Source organism: Peromyscus maniculatus, chromosome 14 (genome assembly GCF_049852395.1).
Source record: "Peromyscus maniculatus bairdii isolate BWxNUB_F1_BW_parent chromosome 14, HU_Pman_BW_mat_3.1, whole genome shotgun sequence".
Lineage (NCBI taxonomy): Eukaryota > Metazoa > Chordata > Mammalia > Rodentia > Cricetidae > Peromyscus > Peromyscus maniculatus.
Genome location: NC_134865.1, coordinates 88703883 through 88724415, shown reverse-complemented (window position 1 = coordinate 88724415; position 20533 = coordinate 88703883). Strand labels below are relative to the sequence as shown.

General features: G+C 47.8%; 1 protein-coding gene across 1 annotated transcript in view; it reads right to left on the bottom strand.

The window, feature by feature from the left end:
* Ptprn2 (protein tyrosine phosphatase receptor type N2) overlaps positions 1–20533 on the bottom strand; it is a 723788-nt gene that overhangs the window by 432919 nt on the left and 270336 nt on the right. Inside the window, exon 5 of the mRNA XM_006988296.4 lies at positions 9499–9661. Within this exon, the coding sequence (XP_006988358.1) occupies positions 9499–9661 (163 nt within the window). The remainder of the gene's footprint in view (positions 1–9498; positions 9662–20533) is intronic.

Genomic DNA, 20533 nt, shown 5'->3' with positions numbered 1-20533 from the left:
AGGCCAGAGGTCAGCACTGGGTGTCTTCTATTATTCTCCAGTTTGGTATTTTGAGACAATAACAACAACAACAACAACAAAAATCTCACTGAACATGGACCTCACTAATTTGGCAGGACTAGCTGGCCAGAAAGCCTCAAGGATGCTCCTGTCTCCTGCTGCTCATCTTTGGAATTACAGGAATATGCCACCATTCCTGGTTTTTTACTGGGTGGCAGGCATCCAAATTCAGGTCCTTATGCAGGGAGCACATCACCAACCAAGCTCTTTCTCCACCCCAGGGGACAGGTTTTCCTACGGGAAGCTGGGGGTCAGCACACGATTGCTGGGGGCCCAGGAGCGGCTCCTGTGCAGGCACTTGAACAGATCACTGCACCTTCAGAGACTTGTTTCTCCTGATAAAGGAGTTTCAACATCATCTCTTAGATTCTTCTTCTGCTGTTGTTACTGTTTCCAAAATGATGCAACTCTAGCTGTCATCCAAACTGTTTAGTTTTGTGTGCAAGACTAGCTGGAATCGACTGGTCTTCTTTTAGAAAAGGAAATGTAAGAAGAGGGAGGGGGCATGTGAGCAAGAACGCTGCCACGAGAGCAGCCCCTCCAGCCATCCCCACAAACAGGTGACGGAGTCAGGTGCAGGCTCCGCCGCGCTGCACCGTTCTGGAGACTGCACACACAGTCGGGTCACTGCACCAGAGGCTGGGGCCCACATCTGAGTGCTCATTAATGTGCCTGCAGCATCCTTCCTCACCTCACTGTGATGCAGCCTGACGGGCTCCACTCAGAGGGTCTCTAATTAGCGCCCCGCATTGGACAGCTCCAGGCAGAGACACCAGGCTCAGCACATCTGTGCAGCAGGCTGGGACAGACAATCTGCTCTCCGTGTTTATGCTCTGACTCAAATGAAGGCAAAGAGGAGGAAAGAGCATTCCCACATATAGCATGAATAAGTGTCTTAAAAAAAACTCAGAAAATGTTGGTTCCCTGGTATCCTGCAATGGTGCAGTCAGTCTGTTGCTTTCAAAGGGGGCAGCTAGAGGCAGGGGTCAAAACCAGGAGGGACTTGATCTTCAGCAACTCAAAGCAGGGGGTCTATTCCAGACCCACACAGAGGCAAGCTCCAGTGTGGCTTAGCATCAGCCGCACAGAGTGGACGGGCATGGCAGCCTCCCCGGCCACCATGTCCATCACTACTGTCACCACCGTGCTTTCTGACAGCCAGACACCCCAAGAGTGCCAAGGAGAGCCCCGGCTGCACTGTTTCCTTCACTCAGAGTTAGAGATGCTTCCACAGTCTCTAGCTTGAAGATGTTTTGAGTCTCAACATATCAGTAATGAGGTTACTCCAGACGTAATATTAGGTGGTATGCAAGACACCTGGAGACAAATAACCTAGAAATAAGAGGACTGGTCATTTTCCAACTCAGGGTGGCACTTGTGGTCTGAGAAGTGGTCCAGTCATTTGTAGGACCCGGTTGGGGTGCTGGATGAGGCCCACCGGGAGGCATGATACATCTGAGAGTATTCCCAGAATTTTCTGAGACTCAGCAGGGGGGATTTTCCTCCAGGCACACCCCTTCCTCCACCATTACTACATAAGCAAGGGCAGAGCCGCTCAGCACAGTGAGAGACTAACAGGAAAGCAGGCCCGTTGGGAAGGGGAGTGATCCTGCCAGCGCAGCTCTCGCACTACACAGATCTGAAACTCCCGTCTGGTTTCTTGAGCTTTACTTTTAACACCTGGAAGACCAGAACAAATAATGTCCCTTTCTTTGAAAGTAGCTTTACAGATTAGGGAGGCTAACAGAAGTGCCTAGCTTAGCAGACAGCTCAGAAGAGGAATGTAATGGACGGTGGCTACCATCAGCGGCATCACTACCATCAGAAGCCCAGTAACCCGCCATCAGCAGCAGCATCCCACCTATGAGCATCATCCTTTCTATTCACAGCATCTTCAGCAGCAGCAGCATCCTCACCATCAGCAGTAACCGCAGCAGCAGTAGCAGCAGCCCACCATCTACAACATCCCACCTGTGAGCATCACCCCCTCTACCACACATCCATACATCTTCATCACCATCAGCTTCCCTACTATCAGCAATAAACCTACCATTAGCAGCAGCATTGCTACTGCCACTGTTTTGAGCTTCTAATGACATTCTAGTAGAAAGAACCATTCTAACATGGGCCTGTCCTCAAAGAGCTTGCAGATTAACGGAGAAGCTAAGTCAGAGAAATCCATCACTAATTAGAATCACACCACTGAGAGGTTCAGAAAAGCAATACTCTTTGGAATGGAGTGATTGCATTCAGTGTGGCTGGTCAGAGCAACTTCATGGAGCTGAGGCCTGCCTCATTTGCCCATCTGCCCAGGTGATCAAGAGAGCAGCTCTCCTTGCTGTTAGATTTGCAGGCTACAGTGCCAGAGGCAAAGTCAGGCCTCCTTCTTAGACCAGAGAGCCTCTCTTGGACCCTTTGCCCTGGGTCTGTTTGCATAGCTATTGTTCAGACTGACAGGAAGGCCTGGGGGTCCTGGAACTCCCACAGGACACTCTACATAGACAGACTCATCTGCACACTGGCCACTCACTCAGCACATCAGATATTCTCTTGTGTCAAGGATCCAAATAAAACCAGGAAATTCAAATCAGGACACTGTTGACCACATAACACATATCTTCTCCAGTGTGCCCAAAGGCAGTGTTGACAATCACGTTGATCAAGATGTAGCCGCAGGCCTGACAAAATAGTGCAAGTGGGGGCGGGGTCCGAGGCTTCTTAATGAGATGGCCTCATAGCATGACACACTGGATTGCTGGTTGCCAAGGGGATGGAGGGAGGTGCAGCCAGCCAGACACTGACCACTGATGTAAGGCCTTAGCCATGGGAATGGTAGAAGACAGTGTTTTTGTTTTCTCTGTCTCTGTCAATTTGTTATAGATCTCTGCGTCTCTCTGACTTTCTCTCTCTGTCTGCTCTGTCTCTGTCCCCATGTCTCTCTACTTCTCTGTGTGTCTCAGTGTCTGTGTATCTTTATGTATGTATGTCTCTGTCTGTCTGTCTGTCTGCTCTGTCTGTCTCTGTCTCTCTCTCTACCTCTCTGTGTGTCTCAGTGTCTGTGCATCTTTATGTATGTGTCTTTCTTTCTGTTAGTCTGTCAGTCAGTCAGGCTGTCTGTCTCTCTCTCTTTCTGCCTTTATGTTCATTTTTCTATGTCTCTATATTTTTATCTGTCTGTCTAGGCCTGGATAGGTCTGTCTAGGCCTATCTGTCTCCCATGCTTCTGTCTCTCTGTACCCAACTCTCTAGGTTTCTTGATGTATAGTTCAATATCCAGTGATGTCAATTTCCAAAAGGGCCCAGGCTTTGTATGGCCTACTGTGTGTAGCTCTTCCCATCTTCATGAAGTCACAGGATGCAGCACTCCTGCCCTTAGGGAAGGGGATAAGTCTCCTATGTATTGTACTTTGTTGTAGAGATGACAGGCTCCTGTTGGGAGAAATCAATGCCCATGGTGCTCATAGTTCACAAAACCCCGAGGTTGCAGAACCATTAGGTGGTAAACTGAGAGTTGCATAATCTCAGAGAAAATCAGTGGTCCCATGCAGGTGGACGCTGCCTGGGGCCTGTGCAGATGATGCCCCATCTGTGGGTTTAGGAGTCTTCCAGAAGAAAACAATAAGAAACACAGACAGGGCCACTTCTTGCACCCTGCTCCCTGCCATCCCATCAACTCCACTATGTCTAGCTCATACCATGTCTTCTCCACCTGCAGCACCTGTAGCCTCCTACCAGGCTAAGAACAGCAAAGCCTGGATTGGGGCGGAGCTCCCACGTGGTTCACTTGACAGTCAAGGCACAGACAGTGGGAGAGAAGAAGCAAAGTGCCCGGACTCTGCTATCACAGCTGCCTGGCTTCCCTGGGCTTCGTGTTTTCACTCTTCCTAATTCTCTTCCGTCTTCAGATGAGACACTGTCACCTCGCCCCACAGACAGGCAGATGAGACATTTTAGTGCGAGTCAGCAGAGCTGGGGCCAGAAGGGTCTTGCTACATATAGACAAAGCACTCCTCTGCTAGCCTGGCATGAAATGAGGGATCAGCTGACCTTGAAAGTGGACTTTGGTGACTTCTGTTTGGGGACTGAACACAAATCAAAGTAAGGCCTGACAAGAATTCCAGGACTCTGAATTCAGCTCTATTAGTAACTGTTTGAAAGTGGCCTTTTTAGTCTGTGGCCATTCCACTCTGAAAGTGCCATGCCCACTCTCATCTAAAGGTGGACATTTCACTGGTCTGTCCTTGCTACTATGCATTTACAGCTGGCCTCCTCTTCCAGCAGGTCAGCTCTCCCTGTCATCAGTGAGAGGAATTCAGCTGCCCACCCAGAGGGGAACGCAGAGGGGCAAAGGTCTGGATGTGAGCCTGGGAAGGAAAGCATCCTAACAGGGCTATCAGATCCTCAGAAGCACCTCATGGCTGTCACAGCATAGGCTATGACCCCTCCTGGCTGTACCATGGGAGGTGCGTGGGTAGGTTAGTGGCCCATGAGCACTGCTGGCTTCCTGCACCATGCAATGCTTTTGCAGAGAGCACTGTCTTTGTGCTGCTTCTGGATGGTAGGCAATTGGTAGAAGTAAGGGCACTCAGGAAATGCTGGGTCTGGAGTCCTGACTGCATTAGGCACCACCATGTGAACTGAAGACAGTACCTAGCCCCATAACAGCTCCCTAGAAGGAAAGGCAGCTCCTTGGTGGGAAAGTTCCCCAGAGTGCAAGGACATCAACTAGCCAGGAGACAGCTCCCCAAAAGTGTGAAGACAGCACCTTGGTCTAAAAACAGCTCCCCCTAGAGTGTGAGGACATCAACTAGCTTGGGGACAGCTTCCACAGAGCCTGGCTTCCTGCCAACAGTCAGGGAAACATTAGTGAGAGCAGGAGCAGTTTTTATTTTTTATTTTTTATTTATTTTTATTTTTTTTTTTGGTTTTTCGAGACAGGGTTTCTCTGTGTACAGGAGCAGTTTTTAAAAATAAAAATCAAATGAACATTATGTCATGCATGCAAACTGCCCTCCAGCCTCAGCTCTATGCTGACAAAAAAGACAGAAGTTGCAACCCAAACACTTCCTCCCAAGAGGCGCCTCTTCAGACATGGCTGGCTGCAAAATGGGCCTGTGGTAGACATTCATGTTATTTCTAGCTAAGTAACATCTGTGAATCTGCTGTGAGGCACAAATCTTTGTTTACACACACACACACACACACACACACACGCACACGCACACGCACACGCACACGCACACGCACACACACACACACACACACACACACACACACACACACTTGACATAGGGTATTGATCCTTCTGATTATCCTCTCTCCGATTCCCAAGTGCTGAGATCACAGGCACATGCCACTATGCTTAGCTTAGAATATGAGTCTTGACCTTGTAGACATACAGAGCAGAGTTGCTGGTCTTAGAAAGAACAATTCCACCCAGAAGAAACCACCAAGCCAGAGCTGTAATAGCTGTTACTCTTGTGAGCATGAAATCATCTCTTATTCCACATCCTCACCAGAGTTGACTTCACAATTTTCATATTTTATAGTTATCCTTTAAACATTTTTATATATCTATCCAACATATTTTGATCATATCCATCCATCATCATCTCGCTATAAATACCCATAGTGCCTCCACTTTGCTTCCCTCTTAGCCAGTCCAGTGGACAGGAAGTGGTAGTGTGAACACTGATGCATTTCCTCAATGAGTGACACTGAACAGTTCTTAAAAGATTTATTTATTTTTACTTCATGTGTATGTATGAGGGCCTGCATGCACGTGTGTGCACCACATGCATTTCTGCTCCCTATGGAGAGGTCAAAAGAGAGTATTGGGCCCCTTGGGACTGAATTGATGAACAGTTGAGAGCTGCCATGTGGGTCCTGGGAGCTGAACCTGGTCCTCTGCAAGAGTGACAAGTGCTCTTAACCATGGATCCATCTCTCCAGCCCCACACTAAACACCTTTAATGCCCACACTGGCCCTTTGTACATTTTTTTCCTAAATAAAGTGTCTATTCAAAATTTTTACACACTTTGCATTGGGTTATTTTCCTTTCATCTTTACCAATGAGCAACCATCACAAGGGGCTGTCTGCCTGTGCAGAAATACCCTCCCCTTCCCCCTGCACATCTCCAGGCAGCCATGGTCTGCTCCTGTTACCCACTGCTTTCTATCTCCACCCACACTGTTAGCTGTTGCCTCAATGTGGCAACATTGTAATGGCCCCTTCCACCCACCTGTTCACTTGCTGACAGACACTTTAGTTTCTGCTCTCTACTGCTAAGTTTACCACAGGACTTCCTGTGCAAATTTTGCATGGACATATGCTTTCACTTAGCATGGAAAGAGAGGGAGTGGTTGGAACCCAGGAAGATGCATGTTCAACTCTTTAAGGCATTGTGTAGTTCCAGGTCCTCCATGCCACCAACACATGGGGCTGGACTTCTAAACTTTAGCCAGTCCTCAAAGATGCAGAAGCTCAGTCAGCCTCACCTTGCCAGTCTAAGTTGTTCAGGCCTTCCGTCCCATCCATCCTGCTCTTTCTGACATCTCCAAGCTGCCCTGGTTGAGTGCCTGCACCACGCTCACAAAGACTGTGGTCCTGTGAGAATTTCTCTGGCCCTCTGTATGAGGGTTCCTGCTCATCTTGTGCAGCTAGCTCTTGACCAGTCTCTACATGTAACAGTTGCTCCTGGAAGTCCCTGTGGAGCTCCTTTCCCTACTCTGAAGGTTTCTCTGTTGCTCCAATTTGTAGAGTCCAAGTCCTTGGGATTCTGTGCATCTTCAGCTAGCTTGGGGTTCTTGGAAAAGGTGGAACAGCAGCTCATCTAACTATCTACGCTGTGGGTGGTAGTGGAGGTCCCTAGACCATAAACATTTTCAACAGATGACCTCTAGCTGTCCTGAACACTGTCACTCAGCATACCCTTGGTCTACCTTCCCATCCTGCTTCATGTCCTTCAATGAACATTTATTCCATTAACATACCTACTCAGTTACAACTACATTTTTGTTTGTTGTTTCTCTTTATCAAATATGACTGACAATTCTAAAGGGCAGGGTCAGTCTTTTATCTTTACAATCTCAGAGCCCATCATAGTTCCTTTATATGGAATACATTCTCAAAATATTTCTAAAATAAATTCATTAATGGTATCAGCAAGCAATGAGTTTCAGTTTGACCCTCTTTGGTGACAAGTGAAGTGAGACATCATGGTGCTCTATGGGTAAAACTGGGGTATGATAGTGTTCTAAAATGCATCTGAAAGGACTCTGGGTAGATGCTACTCTGATCAATAAAGCAAGAAGGTGGGTACCCCACTAACAATGCAGGAACAGTGATAGCATGGATTTAGTCATCAGTATGTGCTCAGTACATGTGTCAGAGTGGCTCCTGGCCATGTTGGTTTGGGAGAAGCAGAGAAAATCTATTCCCTGTGGCTTCTGTTATGAGGTAATCAGTCCAACAGACTCAAAGAGAATAAAGTCAGCATTCTGTCTATGCTGGGGCCAGATTCTCCAGGATAGATACACAGAAGAAGGAAAAAGCCATGATTTGTAAACAATTCATTGGAAATTGGTTGCATGTTGAAACACCACCAGTGGCTACGGTTTAAATTGCCACTGAGATAGCATGTCACCCAGGTGGGAGGGGGTGGGAGAAACCCCAAGTTCCTGGCTGGCTGCGGTGCCCCATGGCAGCCTGGATTGCTGCTGTACTTCTGTGCTTTGTGCAGACGCTGCTCATTAGAGAGATGACTCAGCTTTCTCATGTAAGCACTCAACAGAAAATAATGAGTTCTGGGCTTTCACACTTTTTTTTTTAATATGAAGAAACATCTATCTGCACACAGAAGGGAAGATGTGTAAGCCAGAAGTGCCCCCCAGCGCTCGGCTTCTGAATGACTTGTGGCTCTGAAATGGACGCCCAGTCAGATGATTACAATGTCCATTAGTTCACACTGGGTCGTTTTTTGAAGGGGGAAAAACAGCTGTGGGTAAAAAGACTGGGTTATAGGCATCAACTGGCACTGCTGTGGGTACCTGTGGTGTGAGGTCATCCTGCTGGGTGGTGGTAGCAAGAATCCCAAGAACCAATATAACGTGAGGTGGGACTGCTATCGTGGAATTCTGGCCACACCGAATGCCAGCTCCCCTTGCCGACTGCTGTTTCCTGGCTGCAGGGGATGTGGAGAGTCACCACTGCTTCTCCTCTATATAGGTCCAGAGAAGGCTCAGAGCCCATAGGAACACGGAAGAGCATCTGACAATCTCTTGTGGACACCAGTCTAAGGAGCCAGTGTTCCAGCACAGAGCGCATGGTGCTGACACCCTACATGGGGGAAACTGAGAATGTTCAAGGAGTCAGAAACCTGTGCTGGGATCACAATACATCTACCAGGACTGACGAAGCCCTAGCACCGTGTATGGGAAACCTCCAGACGTCCCTTGGTGTTTAGCAACACACGACAGTCTTTGAAAGGAAACACGGCCCATATGAGGTAATGTGATAGATGTTCCTTAGGAAGAAATGTTGAGCCCTAGTGTTGAAGGCCCAACACACCCAGGAGTCTGACCTGTACACCATGTCCAATCTTACCCTTAGAGATGAGCTAGTTCTCAGGCTCCAAACTGCCTTCTTCTGGGTACCCAGAGCTCTTTAATTTTTTTGTTTAATTCAAAGTCTGACAAGACCTGCTTGTAAGCTGCCCTGAAAACAACTTGGTCACAATATTTTCACACCTCAAAAGCCCACTGAAGTTCTCACCCTCCCTTTAAAACATGCTTCCTCTCCAAGGCAAGCCAGCTCTAGCATATTGGCTGAATGAGCTGGTACCTTAGATCTTGCTGGCAAATCTGGCCCTCAAAAGCATGCCAGTTGCCCTGTGCCCAAGCCTGCCTTAGACAGAGAGACATTGTCCAGTGCCCACGTCTGAAAGTCTTACTGTTTTGGGTACCATGTCATATTGACACTCTACCGTAGCACCACCAACAGGCAGTCTTTCTGTTGTCCTGGGATAGCCACATTGGTGACTTTACCAGAAATTAGAAGTCTCTAGGGATATTGTAACTGCTAAGTGAAACGCAGGAGAGCGGTCACCAGACCTAATTCCATCCATGTTCAGATGCAGTTGTCCTCTTGCCGTCTGGGCTATGTGTCCACTCTTCTCCTGGACATTCTTCCTACAGACTGGTACCAGAGCTCTGCCCCGGGTTCTGGGCACTAGCTTTTCTGCAGGAGTGCTTGCAGCCAGCACAGCCCCAGGGTACAGCCTCACCCTTCTCATATATCCAGAGCCTGTAGTCAAAAGGCCAGCTGCTAGGAGCCTGAGACCTGTGACTGCTCACTCTGCTACAATGTCTGTATCGTACAGACAAACATACAGGCAAGTAAAGACAGCCCCGGCCACAGGAAGAGGCTGAAGCATCACCTTGGCTGGACGTGTCTCATGTTCCATCCTGGGTTGGGCATTCGCAGTTGGGGCCTGGGACAGAAGCCCCAAGTAGGGCAGATAGCGCCGAAGGGTCTTGGCCAGGGCCACTTCGTTCTCCAGGCCGAACCACTTTTCACTATCAGCATTCTGTTGTAAGGTCCTGAAAAGCAAGGAGAATGGTGACTGAACTCGTGTTTGTTCCATGCTGAGCTGCGAGATGGGGACAGATGGGAGCGTGGTGCCCGCACGGTCTCAGCCTGCATGGGTGCCGCTGTACAGTGAGCTGATGCTCACTACATCCACTTCTCCTTAGCCACGGTGCTGTTTCTTAGGGGACCTGGCCTCACTGTCCCCACAGTGGGTGGGATGCAGTAGAGCCTTTGGGAGGGACCAAGGGGTGGCCCAGCGGGGCTCATGAATGACACTATCCCCAGCGCCCTGTGGCACTGCTAACATGGGACAGGCTGAAATGGAGAAAACAAAAAAGCACCCACTATAGCCCGAACTCTGCAGCCGAGTCTGGTGGCTCAGATTTGTCATTGAAACACTCAAGAAGCTGAGGCAGGGGGATGGAAAGTTCAATGCCAGCTCAAACAACTTAGTGAGGTCCTGTCCAAATTTTAAAAAACATTATTGAGAATTTCACACATGCATGTGTATTTTTTATCAACTCCACACCCAGTTCTGTCCCGTATGTCCCACCACTTTTCGCTCCCAGCTTCATTTGTTTCCTTTATGAGTCACTGCACTGTTTCATTTCATGTTAACTTGGCACAGGCTAGAGTCATCCGAGAGGAGGGAGGTCCACTTGAGAAAACGCCCCCATAAGGTCAGGTTGTAGACCAGCCTAGAGGGTACTTTCTTAATTAGTGATTGGTGTGGGAGGGCACAGCCCATTGTGTGGGGTGCCACCCCTGGCTGGTGGTCCTGGGTTTTATATGACAGCACAGAGTAAGCAAGCCATAAGGAACAAGCCATAAACAGCCCTCCTCCCTGGCCTCTGCATCAGCTCCTGCCTCCAGGCTCCTGCCTGCCTGAGTTCCTGCCCTTGCTGCTTGCAATGATGAACTGTTACACGGAACTGTGAGTGAAAGAACCTCTTTCCTCCCCAAGTTGTTTTTGATGGTGCTGTTTCATCACAGCAATAGTTACCCTGACTAAGACATTCATGGAGTCTACTTAGTGCTGCCTGTGTGTGTATGAGTTCAGGTCCACCTACTGGAACATGGGCAGCCTCTTGGGGCCACATCCCCAAGATAACTGACTCTCTGTCCTCCAGCAGCCATTAACTGAAACTCTCCTTAAAAAAAGCTTTTTAAGGGATCAAGATGTAGCTCAGTAACAGGGCAGGTGCCTAGCCTCAGGGTCCTGGGTTCGATCTCCAGAACTACGCAGACAAAAAAACTTTCACAGTGCTGAGCGAGGCAGAGAGAGAGAGAGAGAGAGAGAGAGACAGAGAGACAGAGAGACAGAGAGAGACAGAGACGCAGAGACAGAGAGAGGAAGAGAGAGAGAGAGCTAGTGTGGGACAGAGCACAGGCATGCGGGCAAGGCAGGGAGGGTCTGTGGAAAAGACAAGGTGTCTTTAGAACATGGATTGCTGTAGACACTGAACAAAAGAGGGGAATGTGGCCTTGGTATAAGGAAGAGTCTGGCATAACCCCCTAGCGGGGTCCAGCGGCACCTCATCTTTGTCTTAGCATGGGGCGGTGTCTGACTTCTGACCTGTGGGGTGACTGGTTTGTATTCAGTATTCAGTCCTAACTCTGTGGTTTGCTGCTGCAGTGCCCAGGCTCTCCATAGCAGTCATCCTGCTGTTCGGGTGACCGGTGTCGCCCTCTGTGCCACAGATGTGCAGGAAGAGAAGTCTGCGGCCATAAGCACTTCGGGTGTGGGACTCGCCCTCTAGATAGATTGGGGGTACGGGTAGCAAGGACAAGGCCACAGAAACCCAGGCTGGAGTGACATGGGAGCCTTAAAATTGCAAGAGAGAATGATCCTAGGGACACTTCGCAGGGGCAGTTGGATGTGACTGCAAAGTCAGCAAGAGCCATGGCAGCTGTAAGGGGGTGTCAGAGGAGTGGTCAGGAGCCATGGCAGCTGTAAGGGGGTGTCAGAGGAGTGGTCAGGAGCCGTGGCAGCTGTAAGGGGGTGTCAGAGGAGTGGTCAGGAGCCGTGGCAGCTGTAAGGGGGTGTCAGAGGAGTGGTCAGGAGCCATGGCAGCTGTAAGGGGGCGTCAGAGGAGTGGTCGGGAGACATGGCAGCTGTAAGGGGGTGTCAGAGGAGTGGTCGGGAGCCATGGCAGCCATAAGAGGGGTTCAGAGGAGCAGTCAGGAGCCACAGATTCTGAACAAGGTCTAGGAAAGCCGAGGCAATGGGACACAGATTCCAGGACTTGAAGACCCATGTGAAATGTCATGATGGAGGTGCAAGGGGAAAGATGTCAAGATGTCATTAACCAATTAGCCAAGGTTAACCATGGATAACCCCCATGCTCCTCCCAGGTCCCTCCCAGAAGAACCTCACCTGCCTCTTAGCCTGAGGTGGGCAGCAGGCCAGCTGTACTGCATGTCCTGTCTTCTACACTAAAGCTCCTTGCCTATCCTATCAAGGCCTGAGGATGCCTTCTGACAGAGGAACAAAATGCAAGCAGGCTCAGCTGTGAGCCAGGACTGAAGCCATATACATCAACCACACTGCTAATGAGTCAAAGACTTCTCCAACAGACTGAGTCTAATGCCTGGGAATGCTGACCAAAGGATTTGAATTCTGATCACTTCCAGGCTTTTCAATTCATTAGGCACCTTGTTTATGTCGAGAAAGGAGATGGGAATTAGTCAAATAGGGCAGAATCTCTGAGCCACTGTGGGGCCTGCCTGCCCACATCACATTGCCTTCAGAAACCTTCCCAAATCTATCGTGCCAACCACCATCAGGTCACCTTCCCTCGGACCCCAGCTAGTCCCACCTCCATACCTCTTAGCCCCCAGCAGGCTCCTGGCTCTGCCCTCCAGGATCCCAGCAGGCTGGACCTGCCCATCTCTTCTCCCTCTGCCCTGGGCAAGACCGTTCCCTGCTGGAGGCTGCGTCTTTTCTGAAGCAGAAGCACAGGCTAACCCCAGTGCCCACAAGCCTGGCCCCTCATGGCCTACTCAGCTCTCTATGGATCCCAGCTGGGCAAGGAGGAGGCGTCACCAGGGCTGTGGCACAAAGCAGATAAACCCAAATGTTCAGACTTGCAAGTCTCCACAGCTGCTCTCCTTGTATCCATCACTTGGTCCCCCCAATGCTATGTTCACTGAATATTTCTATTATATGTTTTTTTTCTTTTGTTGGCTCATTAGCCACAGTTCTAAATGGTTGTTTTAAAGTGTGTAGTATTTGCTTGTAACTGAGCACAGGTGTCTGTGACATCTCACAGTTCAGGTGAAGCATGGGCAAGAAGTACAGAAACCCTGTGAGCTTTCTCCCTCTTGGCCTGTATATGACAATCTAGGTTGCCACAAATTACATTGACAGCCACAGATAAACCCCACAATGCATTGTACATTATTTAGTCAATCAACTCTGCAGGAGATTGAAACAGCAAGAGGCAATCCCGGGTCTCTGGTGCTCAGTGGCCTTTGGGGTGTGCTTCCCAGTGCATCAGCCTGGCTTCATTTCCTCCTCTCGCACTGTGATGGGAAAGCTGCTTCAGTTCCTGGGTCCCTGGGAAAATATTAAGTTCACCTTTGCAACGGAAAGGTGCTTCATGTCGTGCGGGGCTCTGGTTGATTCCCCCTCTTCCCAGTACATTCTTTCCTTTGCCCTAGATGTTGGCCAAGCGCTATCAAAAACCATACTACCTTCCTCTCTCTTCCTCCCTGTGCTCTTGCTGGGGTTTTGAGCTATTTGACCACTGTGTGTCTTGAGTTTTCATATTCGTTTTTCTGGGGGGTGGGTGTCATACCACTTCATAGATGTGGTTGTTTAAATGAGAAATTTCTCTTGTAAGCTCAGGTATTTGAACACTTGGTCCCCACATGTTATGTCACAGTTTCCTCAGTGATTGAAACATTCCACTCTGAGGGAAAGCTCCTTAGAACAGAAGGTAACCAACTCAAAATACCTTCAGGAAGTTCCTGAAATTGACTATATCTACTAGTAAACAACAAAGGCTACAGAGAGTGACTCTCAGACAAGCCAAGCTGCAAAGAAGACTCTTGAGACTAACCGAGGTCAGCTGCCTGGAAGAAGACAACCAGCCAAACTAGCTGGAAAATGTTTAGATCAACTGAGCCATCTAGAAGGACACTCTCTAACCCATTGAGCTGCCTGCAGGCTGTGCAGTATGCTCCAGGTTACCAGCTTTGTGAACTCTCACCCATGCTGGGATGGGCTTCGGTGATGAAGCTGTCTTGTGAGTTATTCCTGCTCCTGTAAGTAACCTCCTACCCATTCTCCTGTAAGTAACCCACATAAAACTCAGAGGTTCACCAAGTTGGACTTTGGTGGTGTCCATACTTTGGTTTGTTGTGGGCTCACTATCTGGGATGAATAGGCGTGTGTGTGTGTGTGTGTGTGTGTGTGTGTGTGTGTGTGTGTGTGTGTGTGTTGCATCTCCCCAGGAAAAGTATTGTTACACAATACCAGCTGGTAGCACTGTTTGGAGAGGTTATAGAAGCTTCAGTTGGTGCAGCCTTGTTGGAGAAAGCACATCACTGGGGGCAGCTTTGAGAGTTTATGGCATTGCCCTACTTGCAGATCATGCTCTAGTTTATGTTTATGGACTTTCCCTCTGGAACGATAAGCCATAATAAACTCTCCCTTCCTTAAAAATGCCTTTGGTCGTGGTGTTTTCTTACAGCAACAGAAAAGTAGTGAATACAATGAGTCTCTGGTTTTATCATTTTTACCATGTGGAAACAATTTCTGTCTTCTGCAAATGCTTTTTCTTTTTTCCTATACTTCCATTTTCCCCTCCCTGGGGCTCTGGTTGCATGCATATTTGGTCTTTGAATGTCTCTGGATTCACTGGTGATGTTTACTTTGCTATTTATCTCGTTTTCTTCTTGCTGTAGCTCTAGGTTTACTAGAATTTTCTACATGCATCTAGCTTGCTATTAGCCCAGTAGGCATTCTTCTCACCCCCCCCCCCGCCTCTTGCATCTCTATCATTCTGTCTGAACTCACTGGTCTCACTTTCCTGCCTCTCCTCTCTAGCAACCCTTGATTGGATTCTACACACTGAAGTTTTCCTCTTTGGGTGATACATACTCTTACATTTCCATAACCTTTTCTTTTTCATTGCTGCTTTTGATGTTGCTGTTGTTAAGATGGAATCAGTCTTGCTATGTAGTTTAGGTTGGAGCCTTGAATTCATGATCTTTCTGCCTTGGTCTCTCCAGTGCTGAGATTACGAAGCCAAGCGGCCATTAATGTCATGCCTCTCCATCTGGCATCCCACCCAGTTCTTGGGAACAGTTCTACCCTTCAAGTCAAACCTATGAAATGAGTATGGTGGCAATTATCTACAAGTTATTCCTCTAGAAGCCTGAAATCTCCACTTCTTGATCTCAAATGATGGTCCTCTTATGGGGACAATACCTTGGATACTGTGGAAGGGTTGGTGTGTCCCGTGATGAGACACGATGGACACTCTCAGGGCTCACAGCGAGTGCACACATCTCCAGGGGCTTCCCTTCACAGCTCTTGCTGCCTTGCCAACCTGTGACACTGAAGGCCTCACTCTTCTCAACTCTAGCAGGTCCCCAGACCCCATTGTGTTCACCCAACTTACTCCCAGGGATGATGACTTGAGGACATCAGAAAGCTCTTGTTTGTTATCTGACTCACTGGACGTCACCCTTGTTTCTGGTATTGAGAGACTAAAGGACCTGGTGTCCTTTGGTTTGTTTGTTTCAGGCAGAATAAGAAGGTGTCTTTGTTGCTCTGTCTTGGCCAGAAGCAGAAGGAAAGCTTAGTTCTTCACAGACTCATACAGGACTTGACCAGTGCCCATCACAGCAGGGTAGGTGAATGGAAAGGTCTTCACCTAGTGGATACTACTCATGTTTTATAAAGAATGAATGTACCACTGGCATCAGATGCAGCCTTGTTAGGGCAAATATCTTAGAATGCCACCTCAATGTTCATGACGATAGGAAACTCATCCACAAACAAATCCAGCATAGACACCAAAGAAGGGTCTGCATGCACAGGGCATAGAGAGAACTCTGGGTGATGGAAACATTCTGTTTATTGATCTGTGTTCCTGGGACTCACATGATAATGTCAGTCAAAACTTGTCAGATTATACATTTGAGAACTCCCACTAAACAGAATATAAAATTTACCTGAATGAAATAACCCAAGGCCCCAAAAAGGATTGTCACCCAGCTGTGTCTCTTACAAAGTGGCCTTCACAAAGGATCTGCCTGCCTAATTTGACATCCTCGTCTGGCCATCTCACATTTTCAAGCTCTGAAGACTGGGCAGACCCTGTCTGTGGTAGAAGTGGGGTTAGGCCCCAGAGACCATTGTCACAGTGCATGTGAGAGCACAGCCCACCTCAGTAAAGTCACCAGATCTTCTTTCCAGACTGTAAGCTAGGTGCTGCTCCAGCTGTCCTGGGTCCTCCTAACTGCTTGTGTTTTGATGGACTTATATCCAGAGCCCTTGCTGGCTTGACTATCTTTGATCTTGCATTCCAAGCAAGATATCATCTGTCCCTGTATAATCCATGGGGCCTGGCAGCGTATCATTCTGTAATACAGGCACCAGGCCCCAGTAGATAGATCCACAGATCTTAACAACCATCCACACATACAGTCTTGGGGGCTCAAGATGGCAGCCATGGAGGTCAGGGCCATGCACACACTTTAGTCACTCTTGCTTTGTATCTGCTGACACTGGGTTTCCTTGGAACTAGAGGAGATGCCTTTTTCACCACAGGCTAGCCTGTTCTACCTTCCATCTTAATAGCAAGAATTATACTATCTAGAACAGCAAGCTACTCTCACAGTGACAAGAGATCTGGCTGCAGAATCATGCTGAGCCTACCATACTCGATGTGTGTGAGAAGAGCAAACAGGAAGCACAACAGACTGATCTATGTGCAAGCAACCCACCCGTAACATTTCCTGGGCAACAGATTCTTGGTTCTGATGTCAGGTTTCATAGAACACGTTCCTTCAAGGAGCTTTCTTGTATTTTATATCAGACATACAAAGCATCTAACTAGGATGCACATCCCTGTTGTGGACCATTAGTTTAAGATGTGTTACATTCGTGTATGCTGCAGAATGTTTGTTTAATGATGCAAAGATGTGTTGCATTGTTTTATGTTGCATTTGTTTAACTCTGTAACGCTGTGTTACTTTGCCTGCCTACAACACCTGATGGTCTAATAAAGAGCTAAACAGTCAATAGGTAGGCAGCAGAGAGAAATAGGCAAGGTGGTGGGCAGGAATAAATAAGAGAGGAAAGCTAGGGAAGGAAGTGAGGAGCAAGAAAAGGAGACATAGAAGAGAACACCAGGAGCCAGTGACCCAGCCACACAGTGAACCACAGAGTAAGAAGCAAAGAAAGATATACAGAATAAAGAAAGGTTTAAAACCCAGAGGCAAAATGTAGTTAAAGAGAAACAGGATAATTCAAGTTAGAAAAGCTGGCTAGAAATAAGCCAAGCTAAGGCTGGGCATTCATAAGTAATAGTAAGTCTCTGTGTATTTATTTGGGAGCTGGGTGGCAGGCCCCAAAAGAGTTAAAAAAAAAAAAAAAAACAACTACACACCCCTTATCTGAAATGCATCAAGGTTTGGAGACTTGGATTTGGGTGGTATTTGCATAGGCAGGGCAAGCTATTTGGAGGTCTGGCACAAGTTTAAACATAATTTTACATAAGACACAGAAGCTATAGAGGGAGAGGAGGAAAAGGAAACTGCAGTCAGGATGTAAAATAAATAAATAAATATATATATATAATATAAAATACAATATTTTATATTATAATTTATATAATTAACAGTTTCAGATTTTGGATTTCCAGATTAAAGGTGCCTCAGTGTGTGTGTGTGTGTGTGTGTGTGTGTGTGTGTGGTTTCCTTCCACAGACTTCAATGTTCCGTTTGATATCAGATGCAGAAAATTACTTGCCGTGAGCCAGAGGAAGATGCAGTACCACCTGAATATTGCCAATCCCATATCTGTACCTGGCTGAGGAAGCAGTATTTCATCCCGGCATGACCACTCGATGCCAATGCCTGGGTTTCTACTGTGACCTGGGCATACTTTCAGAAATGTACTGGAGCTTGAAGTGGATATCACACATTATAAATTCCTCACATAAAAGTTAACTGGGAATCAGACACCAGCTGGTGTCTCCACGTGAGAAGACAGGTTTTCAAGGATGTGATAATGGGGCGTCTAACAGAAGAGGATTGGAGGTTCAAAGCCAGCCTAGGCTACAAAGCAAGGTGAGTGGGGAGATGAGGAGGAAGAAGAGTGAAAGGAAGGAGGGAGAGGGGAGGGAGCTACTTCTGTCATGGGTGATCCCTACATACACTTAAAATTCCAGCAAGGAATGAAAATCAAAACCACAGTGAGATGTCATCTCACCCGCTAGAATGGCTATTATCAAAATACAGAAACAGCCGGGCAGTGGTGGCGCACGCCTTTATTCCAGCATTCAAGAGGCAGAGCCAGGCGGGTCTCTGTCAGTTTGAGGCCAGCCTGGGCTACAGAGTGAGTTCTAGGAAAGGCACCAAGCTACACAGAGAAACCCTGTCTCGAAAAACCAAAAGAAGAAAAAAAATACAAAAACAAATGTTGGTGAGGATGTGGGAAGGGAACTCTCACATTGCGGACTGCTGGTGAGAATGTAGATGTGTGTAATCCTTATGGAGAACGGTGTGGAAGGTCCCAGGAATCTGAAAGCAGGACTGACTGCCCTGGGATCTGGTCATCTGCTTCCAGGTATTCATCCAGAGGAAATGGAACCAGCATGTCAAAGAAATGCTGGAGCTGATGCTACCTGCAGCACTGTTTGCAATCATCACAGTAGGAGACGAGTGTAGGCATCTATTGTGGATAAATAAATAAATTGCAGAGCACACACCATAGACTATCATCCAGCCATAAAGGATGAACTCCTGTCCTCTGAAGCGGAGTGGACAGAATCAACAGGAGAACATGCTAAATGAAGTCAGCCAAACACTTAAAAAATCTAAATAAAGCATACCCTCTCTCACGTGGCCAACCCTAATGGAAGACAGTGGTCACTAGTGGCTGGGAATGGTGAGGGAGGGGGCACATAGATAGACTGGATCCCAAGCACCAGAGGAATAGACATTGGTGAACCACAGCCCAGGGCTGGCCACAGTAACACACCCTGTCCTTTAAGAGGCCTGGAGAGAGAAAAATGGGCTCTAAACATGAGAGGGATGAAGGGAAAAAGGCCAGTGGCCCTGATTTAATCTGTGCATGCCCTGTGTACACAATGGCAGCCAGACTCAATTCATGCATGCTTGCCAAAAAAAAAAAAAAAAAAATCTCCTGAAGCGGAGATTCATCAAAAGTTCCCCATATCTCTTTATCTCAGGTGATAAACCCACTCTGTCACCAGGGATGGCAGCCAATGTCTGCAACTCTAGCACTTGAAAGGCCAAAGCAGGAGGAAAAACCTTGAATTCTAGGCCAGTTTGGACTACAATGTTAGACCTGTCTAAAAACAAAAATAAAACAAGTCCTCCCTTGTTGCCAGTGTCTGGTCCAGCCATGACAAACTCAATTAACCGGGTAGTTCAGAGTTCTCTGCATCTCAAATCACAGATAATTTTCCTGACTACTCCTTATTGGATGGAATTTCATTTTTTGTGTTATCAGATTGTAATTTAGCTGGTCCATTTACTCCTCTGGTGTTGTTTATTTTTCTCACCAGCTGATAATCAATGCCGACATTTGTCTTTCCTGTGTCTCTTCTGTACCTGAGACCTAGTTTGTGACCGTGCAATAAGTCACAATGATTGAGTGGCCATTGTCACTCTGTACCATGCTGTAGCAATCAACATACAGACTTTTACTGGGTCACTTGGCTTCAAGGCAGTCAACAATCTGTGGGAATATTTTCTACTTCTAAAAAGGTGGCACGTATCTCACACCAGGACCCTGCTCTTCTTCCTCTGCCCCTGGAGTACGATGCTTTCTGGATGAACTCTGCTTTTGCCTTTACACACGCTGCTAGACGTTGCTGTGCAGTTTGTGGGATGAAAAGAAGGTGAAGTAGAGCCCAAAGGGGCTCCGTGACAGTTCTTTCCTATCTTGTGGTTTTCATACACAGGCCCTGGGCCAACCAGCAGTGGGGGTGGTACTCACACACAGGCCACCTGGTCCTGGTTCCCATCTCAGGAACTGCAGCGGACAGCCAACTCTTGGTCTTTATTGGTCTTTGGTGGTCCTGTGTGCACCGAGTTCCACTCTTCCCAGTGACATCTGACATACACTTCATGCAGATCCCCACGGGGCTCTGTTCAGTGCACCACATGGCCTCCTCTGCCCAAGGCATTTATGTGTATGGAAGACAAATGACAAGTCACCTGCGGGAAGAGCTGCTCCCTCAGCTTTGGATCAAGTGGGTACCCCCCAAAGAAAGACCAAACTTTCTCCTTTCTTCTTCTCCCCCACCCCACTCTCTCCTTCTCCTCTGAAAATGAAGCCCAGAGCTTGCATGTGTTGGTAAGCACTGTATCACTAAGCTACCCTGCGACTCTTTCCCCCACCCCCACATTTCTTAAAAATTTGATACAGGGTCTTACTCTGTAGCTCAGGCAGGCTTTGAGCTTGCTAGCTTCCTGCCTCAACTTCCAAGTACCAGGATGAGAGGCATATCCCACTATGTCCAGCCCCATCTTTACTCCAAATCACTGGCTGGAGGCAAGCTGCTCTGTCTCTCTGTAGATGGATGCCATGTCTGAAAGAACTCCAAAAACCATTTCATGGCCAGCTATGGGTCTGCAGAGCTCTGAACCCGTGTGAAATGAGGAAAGCCAGACAG